Source organism: Hermetia illucens, chromosome 1, assembly GCF_905115235.1.
Source record: "Hermetia illucens chromosome 1, iHerIll2.2.curated.20191125, whole genome shotgun sequence".
NCBI classification, from domain to species: domain Eukaryota; kingdom Metazoa; phylum Arthropoda; class Insecta; order Diptera; family Stratiomyidae; genus Hermetia; species Hermetia illucens.
In genome coordinates, this window is record NC_051849.1 from 114,208,428 (window position 1) to 114,223,982 (window position 15,555).

The window sequence follows — 15,555 nt, forward strand, 5'->3', positions numbered from 1 at the left end:
TTGAGGCTGCTCGACACGCTATGTCGTCTAATAAATGTTGTGCTCTGGTAACGTTGGACATCAAAAATACGTTCAATTCCGCCAGCTGGGAGTGGATAAAAAGCTCACTGGCTAAAACGGGTGTCCTTAGTTATTTGGTTAAGCTCCTCGAAAGTGAAGCGACGACGGCTTTACGGTTTGTTACCAGGGCAGAGGCAAATCGTCAGACGCTGCCTCACCTCTGCCCTGGGAGCAGCGTGACCGTAGCGGCTCGCAGATGTTGAATGCTCCTTTATATAATTCGTAGAACACGACATACCTACGAATTATATTGAGCGCAAATCCGCCTTATTGACCAGAGCTTGGCCAGAGCTGAAATATTCGTTTTGAGAATGATGGGGTCCTAAGTCCGCATCAACTTAATGCAGGACCGGACCAAATGGGGAGCAACTTACTCCCTCTTTCCTGGTCCACGGACCCCTCGCTTAGGGCTTGCACCCAAACTTTTTTAAAAAAAGTCAAGCGACGACGGCTTTACGGTTTCTTACCAGGGCAGACGCAAGTTTGGGTGCAAGCCCTAAGCGAGGGGTCCGTGGACCAGGAAAGAGGGGGCAAGTAAGGGGGTTTGGTCCGGTCCTGCATTAAGTTGATGCGGACTTAGGACCCCATCTTTCTCAAAACGAATATCCTCGAAAGTGATTTCTCGGGGAGGACCCTTTGGTACGATACCGATGAGGGACCCAAGCAGTACACTGTCACCGCAGGGGTAACACAAAGCTCAGTGTTGGGTCCTCTCCTGTGGAACGTGATGTACAATGGGGTCCTTATCATTCCCTTGCCAAAGGAAGCCACGATAATCGGTTTCGCAGATGATTTAGCTGTGATTGTCGTCGCGAAACAACTTGAAGACGTTGAAATGTACGCTAAGAAGCCATTAGCGCCATAAAAGCGTGGCTGGAGATGGTTCAGCTTGACAATGCGGATCAAAAGCTGGATGCGGTTTTGATTACCAATCGTAGGAAGATACAAATCCAAGATAAGAAAAGTGGCAACAACGGTGGGATAACTCGCAGAGGGGTGACTGGACCCACAATTTGATTCCCCATATTGAGGAGTGGATCCAGCGACGACACGACGAGATTAACTACCATCTGACGCAATTCCTGTCAGGTCATGATGGTTACAGGAAGTATTTGCACCAATTTAGGCTGGATGATTCTCCCTTTTATCCTGAATGCGGTTGCACACCTAAGGATGTGGAGCATGTTATGTTCCATTGTCCACGATTTTACCCAGAGAAGAGGAGCCTGGAAGACTCCCTGAAAATCAACAGGCGTGAAAAACGAAAGGTTTGGTCGCTTAAAGCGCAGTCTACCCCGCGACATGATGCTTAGTGTCAGTTCCGCGGGGACGGAAGAAGGAGAAAGTGGGGGCGGTTTTAGCGCGTGAGAGTCCCATACACTACTGCAACCTGGCGCGGCAGTGTCTTTGTAAGATTTCCACCTCCATCCATAAAAAAAACAAAACATAGACAGACAGACACTAAACTGATTTCAATAAAACCTTAAAAATCCCTTGAGATCAGTAGCTCTACTTTCGTCAAAATTTAATATGTTATGGCTTATTAACAAATAATTAGAAAAGACTTGAAAAATTACTATTCATTTACGAAATATACGGTGATCGCTTAAGCGCTATAATTTCATCCATAGCTGATTCGATTGTTATCCGACATCTAGTCACAATAACAAATCTCTTTGCCACCAATGAGGTTTAAACCACAGTTAGATACTAGACAGCTACCTCACTCCCCCTTGCCCCTCAAGGGGGGAAATCAGTGCGAGTACACACGATTTCAAATTGTTTTGCCCTTGAGCATGAGCGATATGTACCGAAAATCCGATCAGCTGTGTTTGACATACCGCCTGGACTTGCCAATGTATTGGTGAGATTGGCAAGTTCTTGCTTATGAATAAGTGAATACGTGAAATAACTTTTTGCTATATGGGTGAGCACGCCGTAATACCAGATAGCAAAAGCTCACCGATCTCTCTCTTACCAATACGATTTGACAAAGATTATGCTTTTTCCTTGTTTAGCGTCTCTGATGTGTACAGATAAGCTTCTGCAAGCACATTCGCAAGTGGAGTCATTTTAGTAAGGGTACTGCCTATAGTAGATCTACTGTGGTTTGAACCACGACATTTGAGCCAATTGAACACACACATCCCGATTTAATTACCCTTTAAAAAAGAAGTTGACTGACGCTTTCGTCCAGGGCAGAGGCAACTCATCAGACGCTGCCCTGGGAGCAGCGTGACGGAAAGTAACGACAGAAAACAACATTTTTTATTAACCCTATATTACTACAAAGCTAAATTAACCTAGTTTACTACCTTAACAGGATAGCTTAATCTAAGGTAAAAACTATGACTTAAACTAACTTAGGTTGGGTGGGTTTTGAAAATTGGGATGAGGAGTAGATGCCGTTGTTGAAGATTACTCTACCGTCGGGGTCGAAAAGGAGGTTTCGAGACTGGAGAGATAGGAGAATTTGAGGGAACAGATGAGTTCGTAGAAGAGGGGTGTTGGGCTGTATGTTAGGATTGGGTAAAGGGATTTGAAGGTATCAGTTGCACAGCTTAGTGCCTTCGTGATATGTGTAGGATGGTGGGATAGACGGGAATTCATTGTCACCCCCCAAGGTTAGTGTTACCACAGAATACGATGGCCTCGCACTTTTGCGGTTTAGGGATAGTTTCCAGCGGGTAAAATACCGGTAGAGTTCGTCCTAAATAGGAATTCAGGCGGACCGGCTGCGATATTTCTGGTGGAGGCGTAGAGGATGAGGTCATCCGCGTATTGGAGGATTCGGATTGAATTTGGGTGTGGAGTTGGTTTGGGTAGGTCTGCGGTGAACTAGGGACAAGAGGGTAGGAGAGGATTGATCCCTGAGGGATGCCAATCAGACTAGAATATGGAGAAGAGAGGTGCTCATCGAATTGGACATGAGATTTCCGCCCATCAAGAAAGCTAAAAATTAGTTTAACAGAGGTGTGGATGGAAAATGGAGGACTGCGGAAAGCCTGTATACTGAGTCCGTATTGCCATACGGAGTCGAAAGCTTTCTTTATGTCAAGGAGACAGGCTATGGTCGGCGCGTTCCGGTTGAGGCCGAGGAGCACGAGGAGCGCATGCTCAACCGAGTGTTTGGGCCGGTTGGCGAATTAGAATTGTTTTAATGAATGGTTGAGGTCACAGTGCTCGTCGATAATGACATTAATGATCCCCTCGAATATCTTGGCGGAGGATGAAAGGATGGAGATAGGCCGGTAGCTATCGGCATTTAGAGGATTTTGGTTCTTTTTTGGGTAGAGACAATGCGAGCACTCTTCCAATCTGTTTGGAAGTGGGCGTTGATGAGACAGTGGTTGATGATGGAGGACATAGTGGGAGCAATGCTAGGGGCGCATTTCTTGAGGACGATGGAGGGGATTTTGCCAAGTCCAAACGTTTTTTTTTGTTTTTGGAAGCGGCGATGGCCGCACTTACGAAGTCTGGACTGACAAAGTGAATGGGGAGGATATTTTCTGGCTGACTTAGGTCAGCGAGGGCTGTGAGTGAAGAGATTTTGTATGGGCTGAGGAATGAGGTAGGAAAGGTGGGCAAGGAGTTGGAAGATCTTTCCGATTAACCTCGTTGTCGCAACTTGGTTCACGGAAGTGGAAGGGTGCAGTGCATCTTCGGGGGTGGGATGTTTTGGGGCAAGATCTCGTTTTGTTGGACTTGATTAAGCCAAACGCGGGGCAGGTTTTCCTGAGTTTCCTGTATACAACTAGGGTTCATTTCGGTGTTGGAGAGGCGGTTGTGGAGATATTGGGTGTATATGGTGAGGATTCTTCCGCAGGATGGACCTGTCCAGTTCGCGGATTTCGGAGAGGAGGTGAGAGGATTGCGAGATGTATCTATTTCTAAATAATCTCGGCCTGAGGGTCTTTTTGTAATTGATATCGGTCGTCCGGCAGGGTGATTAGGTTGCGGTAGTTTAAGGGACGGGATGGGATTAGTTCGGCGCATACTTGCCGAATTGCTTCGGTGAATTGACGGACTGTCAATGTTATTGTTGGGAACTGTACAGTTGGATGGGAGTAGGAGAGGTTTGTTTCTATGGCCAGGTTGATGTGTTTCCAGTTTGCGCGCTGGAAGTCGGGAACTGAAGGTGGGGTGGACCGAACGACTCTGCCCGGGAGTTTGATGCGGAGGATTATGGCATCATGATCGCTGATGCTGGGGCGACGAAAACCGAGGTTGATTGGAATTCGAAGGAGATTAAGGGTGGTTTCGATTGATGTGAAGGTATTGGGAGGTGGGTGGATTTGCGTGGCCATCGTTTCACAGGTTTCATAATTGTCTTTTAGACGTGGAACTTCTTCGTTCTGTGTACCTATGCATTTTGAATTTATGATGGAAAGAAGGGAAGATATAATTTATGTACTACTAAGTTATATTTCATGCAGTCGGGAAGGGGGGTGTAAAGTTATTTTTTCATAGAATATGGGGTATCAAATGAAAGGACTCGATTAGTACTTTTCTAAACTGGTTTTATTTTTGATACGGGGTGAAACATGAGGGAATAAGGACTCAAAATATGTGCCCCAAGAAGTGCAACAGGCTCGTTTTCAGAACCTATCCAACCAAATTTGAAAAAATTAAAAATGATGCTTCTATGCGAAGTCTAGGCCTCGAGATACACTCCTTTCCACTCAGTTGTCACCATTATAAGTGATGATGTAATAACCAATTGGTAAGTTTCACGGAAATCCAACTATTATCAACAATTTATTGCACTAGAAGACGTGAAGAACTGGACTCATACGAAAGGCGGAGTTGGAATTTGGAAATACATATATCAAGCAAATTTTCAATTCAGTATAGCACTATTATTAAATTGATTTGAGCAGATAACGAAGTGTATCATTTTAAATTTTTCTGATTGATTTTCCGGTTAAATAAGTTCGGACCTACTACATATAACAATGTGTGCATGTAGAGCTTTAACTATATTTACCTGATATTTAAAGTTAGCCTAGTTCCGAAAAGTATCGATTAAGTTCGCGAGTACATCATTTCGGTCGCTTTGCCCTGACGACGAATTGACAACTAGAGCTATTAGCTAGTGTGCAGTATCTTTCCTTTTTCCTTTATGTCTTTCAACATCTCCATTATCCTCCTTTCAATTCCCTATTTCCCATCCGAACGTTCACTTATTTTTAAATGTTAATTTACAAAGAGTCATTTTTAATTTTCCTTTTGACGAAGTGTATTGACCCTCTTACCTTTTAAAATTCCCGAAACCGCAAATTCATTTAAAAATTTCTAATAATGATCAGAAATTTTCAAATATTCCAAAAATGATCAACATACATTTTTTGTTGCTTCCACCATAGACCTAGTTATGCTGTCTATTACTAAATACATTTGTACCAGTTTATTTCGGGTTAAAGTGGAATGCTATGCATGCAATACTGGCATATTGTGGGACTTTGTTTTGGGAAAGAGGCCGGTTCCATGTAAAAAATAAAAATAATCGGATTTGATTTTGCTCTTGTTCCACCTGATGATGGTCTGTGGATTCATCATCTGGACTGAAAAATCAGTGCAACATTGGAAGCTGAGCGAGGAGGGATCTAGAAGGCAGCTGACTGGAGGACTTGCTTCTTGGCGGCTTTTAAACTGGGAAATTAAAGTGGGTGCCCGCCTCTCTGCTTTTTTTGTGATTTCTGAGTTTGAGAAAACTGAAACTAAACTAGGAGTGATTTTGATCTAGGTGTGTTCTAGTGTCATTTTCGTGCAATTCTGTGCAATATAATCGAACGCTATTAGGTGTGTCGGTAGTTTAATGGCTGGACTACTCACATACCTAATAACTTTCGATTCTATTACACAGAATTGTAGTTAGCCAATCAAATTTCAAAACAGTGGCATTTTCACAAAGCCCACTTTCAACTTCCGAATTCTTTCAGTCAAGACCGATTGACATGGAATTTAGGGTGGGAGTAGAGGCTAGCATAAGGTATATAGGGCCTACCTACGCCTCAACCTGGTAGGGTCGTATCCCCCACGGGTCATATTTTTTTTGGAAACAATCACAGAAATCGGTTAAATGGTCAATTCTAAGAAAAAAATGTTTCCTGAAAATGTTTCGTAAAATTAGTTGTTTTGGAGTTAGTCATGTTCAAACATTTGGTTTTGTCACTGAAAAAAAAGCATGTTTCTTAACGGTTTTTTGGAAATATCTTGAAAACCATGCACGTTATGTAGAAATGATATAAAGCAGAAATAAAGCATATTAAATATTTAATTTTTGTAATTTTTTTGTAGGTGTAATAGGCACGTATGTGTAATGTAAATTCGTAATATCAATAAACAAGTCGGGAAACCGGAAGCTTGACGCTTCAGGTATAAAAGGTTTTGTGTTTCCCTATGTGAGGAGCATAACGTAGTTCTCCATTGGCTTATAGCATTGACCCGAGATATTGAAATCGTTCAGTTCTGGGCAGGTTACTGCCATTGCCAGAACTGAGCGATTTAAATATCTCGAAGGGCAGGTTACCGACATTGCCAAAACTCAGCGATTTAAATATCTCGAGGAGCAGGTTGCTGCCATTGCCAGAACTCAGCGATTTAAATATGCTATCTGCCAATGGAGAACTGCGTAATGAAATTATTTCACACATTAACGCAACCTGGATGAAGTGGCATTCCCCAACTGGTGTTCTTTGTGATCGACGTATCAGCGCACGTCCCAAATCTAAAATTTACTGCAATGTCGTCCGTCTGCCGCTCTCTATAGTTCTGAGTATTGGCCGACTATAAAGGATAATGAACGGCGTCTTGCGGTAATGGGGACGAAGATGTTGCATTGCACTGGTAACGTGACACGTTTTGATTACGTCTGAAATGAGAATATCCGCGATCGAACAGGTTTGCACCGATCGTGGAAAAACTGTAAGAGAGGCGTTTTCGATGGTATGGTCACGTAATTCACACTAACGAGAATTCAACAACCAGTATTGGTCAGAACATCGAAAGCAATGGTAAGCAACCAAAAAGCCGGCCAAAACAATGGTGGCCTGATACGCTGGATGGGGATTTAAAGGATCAGGCATTTGATAAAATAAAATGACGAAACCGATCACCACAGGCCTGACCCCGTTTGTGAACTGATGGCTGAACAAAAAGAAAAAGATGTGAGGCAGCGACTGCGTGCACGACAGCTCCGTGTAATATAGCTAAAAATTCCATTGCCCTCTATTTTCTAGAAAGCGATTTAAATAAATCATTTGATGGAAAGTCCCTGTGTTGATAATGGTCAACCTCATACGCCTCACATCCCTGAGTTTAATATTATTAGCAAATGCCAACAATTTAACCAACATCAAATATAAACAAGTCGGAATACCGGAAGCTCGCTGCTTCAGGGTACAAAGGCTTTGTGCTCATCTTATGTAAGGAAACTTCAACGCACATTTTTCTATCCGTATATAGCTACAAATTCCAACATAATCCTTCATATTTTTTCAAACTACGAGACATACGTACATATTACAGCCATAGATATCACGCTCACCCTAAACAAACAAACTGTCCTATTACCGAATACTGTACACATATATGCACTGTATATAAATGGATCGTACTCACATTTCCGAATCGCTTGTTATATCCGTATTTGAATTAGACACTACCCGCAAAGTTCATTAGCACGCATATATATACCTACATACACATATGTCTGCCTGACAAATAACTAAAAAACTAAAACAAAATAATTCTCTCGGACCCAATTCATAAGAACTCATTTCGTTGTGGTATTGACGAATTGATACGTAGTGATGACTGTCATGCAGGTTATAGAGTACACGAAATTCACTAAAAAATTGTAAAGTTTCACCCCCTATAACTTTGTTAATAATATTTGGATTTTCTTCAAACTTGACCAAACTGTGCATTATGTTCTTCATTAGACGCATGCCTAAATTTTGTACTTCTGGGATGAACGTAAGGGGGGTGCCGGGTAAATTTCTAAAATGTGGAAATATGCTATTATCAACTTTATTTGTAAAGATATCGGAACCGGATATATTTTGAAGCCCTAGATTTCAGTAGAGATGCACCACTGTGATTTTTTTCAGATTTTTCGGTTGGATAGGTTCTGAGAACGAGACCTGTTACCCTTTTTGTGGGTCATATTTTGAACCCTCACTCCCCTATGTTTCATCTAATATCAAATATTGAACCAGATTCGAAAAGTACTAATTGAGACCTTTTATTTGATACCCTACGTGGCTACATTCTGTGAAAAAAAATTTGCACCCTCCATTGACATGTACGGAGAGCCCTCCTTAAACTTAACGCAAGATGGCGCCACTTACTGCATGTAAAGGGAACACCAGATTACATACTCTCACCAATTTTCGTGATAATCGGTCTAGCCGTTTCCGAATAAATCGGGTGTGACAGACAGACAGACAGACAGACGCAAAAATGCGTTCAATTCCGCAAGCTGGGAGTGGATAAAAAGTTCACTGGCTACACGGGTGTCCCTAGTTACTTGACTAAGCTCCTCAACAGTTACCTTTCGGAGAGGACACTGTGGTACGACACGGATGAGGGATCCAAGCAGTACACCGTCACCGCAGGAGCACCACAGGGCTCAGTGTTGGGTCCTCTCCTGTGGAACGTCATGTACAATGGGGTCCTTGTTCTTCCCGTGCCAAAGGAGGTCACGATAATCGGTTTCGCAGATGATCTAGCTGTGATTGTCGTCGCGAAAGAACCTAAAGACGTTGAAATGTACGCTAACGAAACCATTAGCGCCATAAAAGCGTGGCTGGAGATGGTTCAGCTTGACCTTGCGGAACAAAAGACGGAGGCGGTCTTGATTACCAATCGTAGGAAGAGGAATACGATTAATATTCGCGTTGGTGGTCACGTTATCACTTCGAAGCCGGTTATCAAATACCTAGGGGTGATGATTGACGCTAAAATCAATTTCAAGGGACATCTGGACTATGCCTGTGAGAAAGCGGTAAATACCAGCGTATCATTAGCGCGGATGATGCCTAACATTGGAGGTCCAAGGTACAGTCGCAGATTACTTGTAGCCGGAGTGGTTCTCTCCACACTATTATACGCGGCACCAGTCTGGGAGGGAGCATTAGCGTGTGAGAGTAATCGTAGGAGAGTGAATATGACTTGCCGCTTAGTGGCGCTAAGGGTGTGCAGCGCCTTCAGAACAATATCAGGCGAGGCAGCGTGTGTTATTGCGGGAATGATCCCGATAGACATCCTGCAAGTGAGACACGCTGCCTGTACGAGACAAGGAAATTGAATCCTCTTGAAAAGGATGCAGAATGCCGAAAGGCGGCAAGGCGATAGTCGCTGGAGAAGTGGCAGAAACGGTGGGATGACTCGCAGAGGGGTCGCTGGACCCACACTTTGATTCCCCGTATTGAAGAATGGATCCAGCGACGACACGGTGAGATTAACTACCATCTGACGCAATTCCTGTCAGGACATGGCGGTTACAAGAAGTACCTGCACCAATTCAGGCTGGATGATTCTCCCTTGCGTCCTGAATGTGGTTGCACACCTGAGGACCCGGAGCATGTTATGTTCCACTGTCCACGATTTCTCTCAGAAAGGAGGAGTCTGGAAGACTCCCTGAAAACCACTCTAAGCCCGCAGAACATCGTCGGGGAAATGTTGAAATCGGAGGGAAACTGGTGTGCGGTGAACACCGCCATCAAACGAATACAAGAGGAACTGGCAAGAGCGGAGCGCGCAAGGAGGACGCGAAGAACGGAAGGCGTGGTCGCGTAAAGCGCAGTCCACCCCGCGAAGTAATGCTTTGCGGCGATCCGGCGGGGAAGGAAAAAGGAGAAAGTGGGGGTGGTTTTAGTGGGTGAGAATCCCACACGCTCCTGCAACCTGGCGCGGCAGTGCCTTTCTAAGATTTCCACCTCCATCCATAAAAAAAAAAAAAAAGACAGACAGACAGACAGACAGACACCGTCTCGATTCTAATAAGGTTTTGTTTCACACAAAACCTTAAAAAGGGCTAGGGAGAATTAGATTCTTCTTGAATGGAATTTTAATATTTCACTCGAATTTAAATTATTCTCGTTAATTATGACGTCAGCATCTTATTTGTATGGCTTAGGATGCTGTTAATCAGCACGAAATTGATAAGTTTGAACTTCTATAACTTTGACACTAATAGTTGGATTTTCATGGAACTTGGCATGTGCATGCACGAGACTGTCCTCTATGCCGGTGCAAAATTTGGTACACCTAGGATGAGCTTAAGGGGAGTTTTTTAGTCAATTTCTAAAAGTTAATAATATACTATTAGTAAATTTATTTGAGTAGATACCGGAATGGGACATCTTTCGAAGATTAGATTTCACATAAGTGTTTTACAGAAAACCTTAAAAAGGGTTGCAGATAAATAGATTCTTCATAAATGCGACTTTAATATTCCGCGCGAATGTCAATTATTCCGGGTAATTATGACGTCCGCATCTGATTTGCATGGCTTTGGAAGCAGTAAACTCGCGCGAAATCGCTAAGTTTGAACTGCTATAACTTTGGCGTTAATTGCCTGATTTCCATGAAATTTAGCACATACTCGTATATACGAAATATTGTCCTCTATGCTGGCACAAAACTCGGAAGTCCTAGGGTGAATTTAAGGAGGTTTTTCAGTAAATTTTTAAAAAGTAGTAATATACTATTACTAAGTTTATTTGAGCAGATATCGGAACGGGACATATTTTGAGGCCTAGATTTAATCTAGGCGCACCACCCTGATTTTTTTCGGATTTTTGGGTTGGGTAGTTTCCGAAAATTAGTCCTGTCTCACTTCAAGTGCATACATTTTGACTCCTTACTCACGAGCTTTGCAATTTATGCCAAAACTAATATCAGTTTCGGAAAGTACAAATCGGGACCTTTCATTTGATACCCTACATAACTATATCCGGTGAAAAAAATTTTTGAATCCCCTCTTTGCATGTATGGGGAGATTCCCTTTAAACTCCACCTAAATTTATGCCACTCGCTGTATGCGTGAGATTTCATAGCTCCCATCTGTCCACTAAATTTTGTTCGGATCGGTTTAGCCGTTTTGGAGAAAAGTGCGTGTGACAAACAGACAGACAGACAGACATTGAATCGATTTTAATAAGGTTTTGTTTTACACAAAACCTTAAAAACAAGTCGGGAAACCGGAAGCTAGACGCTTCAGATATGAAAGGTTTTGTTTATTTCTTTTATAAAGAGATTTGAGTGTGCATTTGTGTCATTAGCATGTAGCACGTAAAATATGCATATATTATGTGAAAAATTTCCACTTTCAAGTAATATTTACATTCATAGTCCTTGAATTTGTAGAGAAGCGACAGTTTTGACTTAGTATAGCTTTGTTAGTGATAGTGCGATTTTCACCAAATTTGTCAAGGATCATGCTCTATACTGTAGCCTACATTGCTGCAAAATTTTGTGATTCTAGTGTGAACCTTAAGAGGGGTTTCCTGTCAATTACTAAAAATTATAGTAATGTACTATTATTAACTTTATTTGAACAGGTATCGGTATGGAGGGTATTTCGGAGCCTAGGCACCCTACAGTGGCAGCCCCTTAATTTTTTTCTCAGATTTTTCGGTTTGGTAGTTTCTGAGAATGTTTTCGTTAAAAAATGATCACTTTCAACTAAGACCGGTTTCGAAAACTACTAATCGAGAACTTTAATTTGATACCCCACATGACTGTATTTGATGAAAAAAAATTTGCACCCCCCTTTTGCATGTATGGGGACCCCCCCTTAAATTCGTCGTAAAAGCATGTAACTCCGTATATGCGTGAGCGTTCACAGTTCCCACCTTTCTACCAAATTTGGTGTCAATCGCTATAACCGTCTCCGAGAAAAATGCGTGTGACGGACAGACAGACAGACAGACAGACAGACGGACGGACAGACAGACAGACAGTAAACCGATTTTAATAAGGTTGTGTTTACACAAAACCTTAAAAATAATACTTTCAAGGTCAAATAACATAAAAGCAGTAACTTTCAGTGGAAATTGATCCAAATATCTTTTAAAGTGCTTAAGAGGACCTTTAAAATGAGGTATGATAGTACACAGTGTTTATCGCACTGAATGCCTTCTCAAGCATTTTAAAAGATCATTAGTGCAATTCCCGTGGTTATTTCGAAAAAAATTCCACCCCGGAGGAGGGATACCGTACCCCTATGGGGGGGGGGGGGACGCACATCGGCGCTATATAACTTTTGTTTCTTGTGCCACTATCACCATCAGTCTTGGCTGGACTACGGAGGTTGTTGTTGGAAGATTGGAAATTGTAACCAGACGAGTGATCCTTGATAAATACACAAGAATAAGATGTTATTACTAGTGGTACTAACATAAATTCATCATTCAAAAGCTCGTGGAGGATAACCGATTGAAACAGATTCGGTGTGAGGGAATTTTATTAAAAAAAGGGTGAATGCTCTCTATTTATATTCATGACATAATGAAGGCAATGTGCATTTCGAAATCCTCAAAGTTGGAGGAAATCTACTGCTAACAAGAAACCGAGAACCCATCATCGGTCAGTTGCCGTCGAAAACAATGGAGTGGGTAGTTTTATTGCTAAATTTGGACTTATGATCCGAGCAATATTTAAGAAAAGTAAATTAATTAGTGGCCAGTTGGGGATAACACAGATCATGATAGCCAATTTATTAAACCAATTAAAACGTTATTGGTATCCAAAATTCTTTTGGTGCAGCTTAACATCTTGATACATTTCCCATTTTATTTATCCTAAAAACTTTAAATCCTTTAAAAGTCAAAGTAAACGATCTAGCTGGCACGTTGCCTTTGGTATAAAGTCCGTTTCTTATATGGGGGCATAATACCGCTTATAATTGTAAAGCTTCGGCCGGAAGTTCATAAATCTTCTGGATAACTTTTCTCGCTAATTTCGTCACCGTCGTTATTCAAGTTCGGAATGCATAGCGCGTGAGTAAATAATTAAAGTTCAACCTTTTATAGCGTTCACAAAAAGTACCGAGAGTTGCGGCCGGATCTGGTTCCTCGCCAAATGACAGAGGGAGAGGCATCAAGTGTAAAAGTTCCACGTGAATACATCGAGAAAATGCCCGAGTTACGAGAAAATCCTTTTCGGACAAGAATATGTGAAGCATTTTCTCGCGATGGAAAAGGAAATCTCTCCTTTGAAGACTTTCTCGACTTCCTGTCGGTATTTAGTGAGCAAGCTCCGAGGGACATCAAAGTTTTCTATGCTTTCAAAATTTATGGTGAGTACAAGCGAAGCTCTTTTGAGTGCTCCAAATATTTTTAATGTCCTTCATAATCGTTATTGAGTAGTTACCATATGCGCCATGTTATTTTTAGATTTCGACAAGGACGGTTTTATTGGACACGGAGACATAAAATCGGCATTGGTGGCATTAACCGAAAAACGAACTGACGCCCGAGGAGCGGCAACAAATCGCCGACAAAGTGATTGAGGAGGCTGACGTGGATGGGGATGGAAAATTGTCTTCTATTGAGTTTGAGCACGTTGTGTTTCCGTGCCCCCGATTTCTTGTCTACTTTCCATATAAGAATTTAATGCCACCGAGACTAACGAATTACTGTTCTTTGTATACTGAACTTTTCATTTTGGCTATATGTAAGTGACTTACTAAGTTTATAGAATTTTTTTATCAATTATGCCCTTTCAAATGCCTAAAACCATAGGTATTTGGTGTAATGCGGTGTTTTATTTAGATTTAACTCACAACCATTTCATGTCGTTCATATTCAAATATATTAGGTACAGCCCTAACAGATGTAAGGATATTCTGATAAATACAGATTAAATACAAATTTATTAGAGAAACACCGCAATTTTTGTTTAGTTTTTAAATTGTAGCTGAGCCTTATGAAAATCGATTTAATGTTTGCACTTCTTGCCTTGAAAACCTGGAGAGGCACCGCTTATATTGACAGTTATATTGGCAAAAATGATGAAGAAATAATACTTTTCAGCTGAAAACATTTTAATAATTTGTTTGTATGGAACTAAACACTCAATAACTATTAATTACATAATTTATTACCACTTCTTACACCCCCAACATCGTCTCTGTAAGCAAAATAAATGTTATCAAAAATTCTGAAATTTCTGAAGTATTGTGAAATATTCTGACAAACTTAGAAATAAATTATTTTTGAACAGCTTAAACGTTTCAAAGATTTGTAATGAATGTACAATGAAAAATCATTTAAGGATATTACATAATTTATTAATTATCACACCCAGTGAGCTAGAATTTGCGATATTTATTGATGAAGTATTATTTTTATGATTTAAGTGTGTGTGTGTTTTATTTATTTTTAAGGTTTTGTGTAAAACAAAAGCTTATTAAAATCGGTTTACCTTCTATCTATCTGTCTGTCTGTCACACACATTTTTTTCGGAAACCGGTTACAGCGATTGACACAACATTTGGTAGAAAGGTGGGAATTGTGAACGGCTGTGCGATATAGTGAGCTACATCATTCTGCGTCGAATTTTCGGGGGTCTCCATACATGCAAAAGGCGGGCGTAAGTGTTTTTTCACCAAATATAGTAATGTGGGATATCAATTAAAGGTCTCGATTAGCACTTTTCAAAGCTGGTCTTAGTTTTGACATTTGGAAAGGTGGGGAGTGCGGGGGCCGAAATTGATAATTCCTTTCATGAACCCATTCGCAGAAACTATCCAACCACAAAACCTGAAAAAAATCAATGGGACGGTCACTATATGATGCCTAGGCTTCAAAATATCCTCCACATCGATATATATTATATTTAAATAAAGTTAATAATAGTTTATTAATATAATTTTTAGCAATTGACTGCAAAACCCCTTTGTGTTTATCCTAGAATCAGGAAATATATACTATAACAAAGAGTGTGATTGTTCCAAGTGTGGTGAGCTATTAATAACAAAATTATAATGAGTTAAAATTGTCGCTTCTATGCAAATTCAAGACTTTGAATGCCATTCAAATGTTTTTAAGAAAAAAATATACAAAGCATTTCATACCTGAAGCGTCCAGCTTCCAGTTTCCTGACTTGTTTTCTTATTCATATATTAATGGAGGAGTGTTTTGTTTCTATAGCATAGAAACTATACACTTTGCTTGCCTAATATGTATATGGGCGTATAATTATATCATTTATACACTACACTAACAAATGACAGTTTACGATTTCGATTGTTATCTGAAAAATCATGTCACAACTTACGTTAGATCGGCAAATACATAAGACAGCTAAAAATATAGGATATTTTGGGAATGTGCATAAAATTGAATTATTGAATTGTTTTCATTGATTATTCGTCGTCGTCATATTTAAAATGAACATCAAGGATCAAGGACCAGGAATGGAGCAGTCCAGGGTGCTTATTGGGGGATACGAACCCATGCGTACAAAGGATTGCTTAAACCT

General features: G+C 41.0%; 1 protein-coding gene across 1 annotated transcript in view; it reads left to right on the forward strand.

Moving 5' to 3' along the window:
• Positions 1-14,290, forward strand: part of LOC119661423 (calcium and integrin-binding family member 2-like) — a 34,008-nt gene extending 19,718 nt beyond the window's left edge. Inside the window, 4 exon segments of the mRNA XM_038070766.1 lie at positions 13,104-13,369; positions 13,467-13,528; positions 13,530-13,640; positions 13,642-14,290. Of these exon segments, the coding sequence (XP_037926694.1) occupies positions 13,104-13,369; positions 13,467-13,528; positions 13,530-13,640; positions 13,642-13,686 (484 nt within the window). The 3' untranslated portion in view covers positions 13,687-14,290.
• Positions 14,291-15,555: the final 1,265 nt, after the last annotated feature.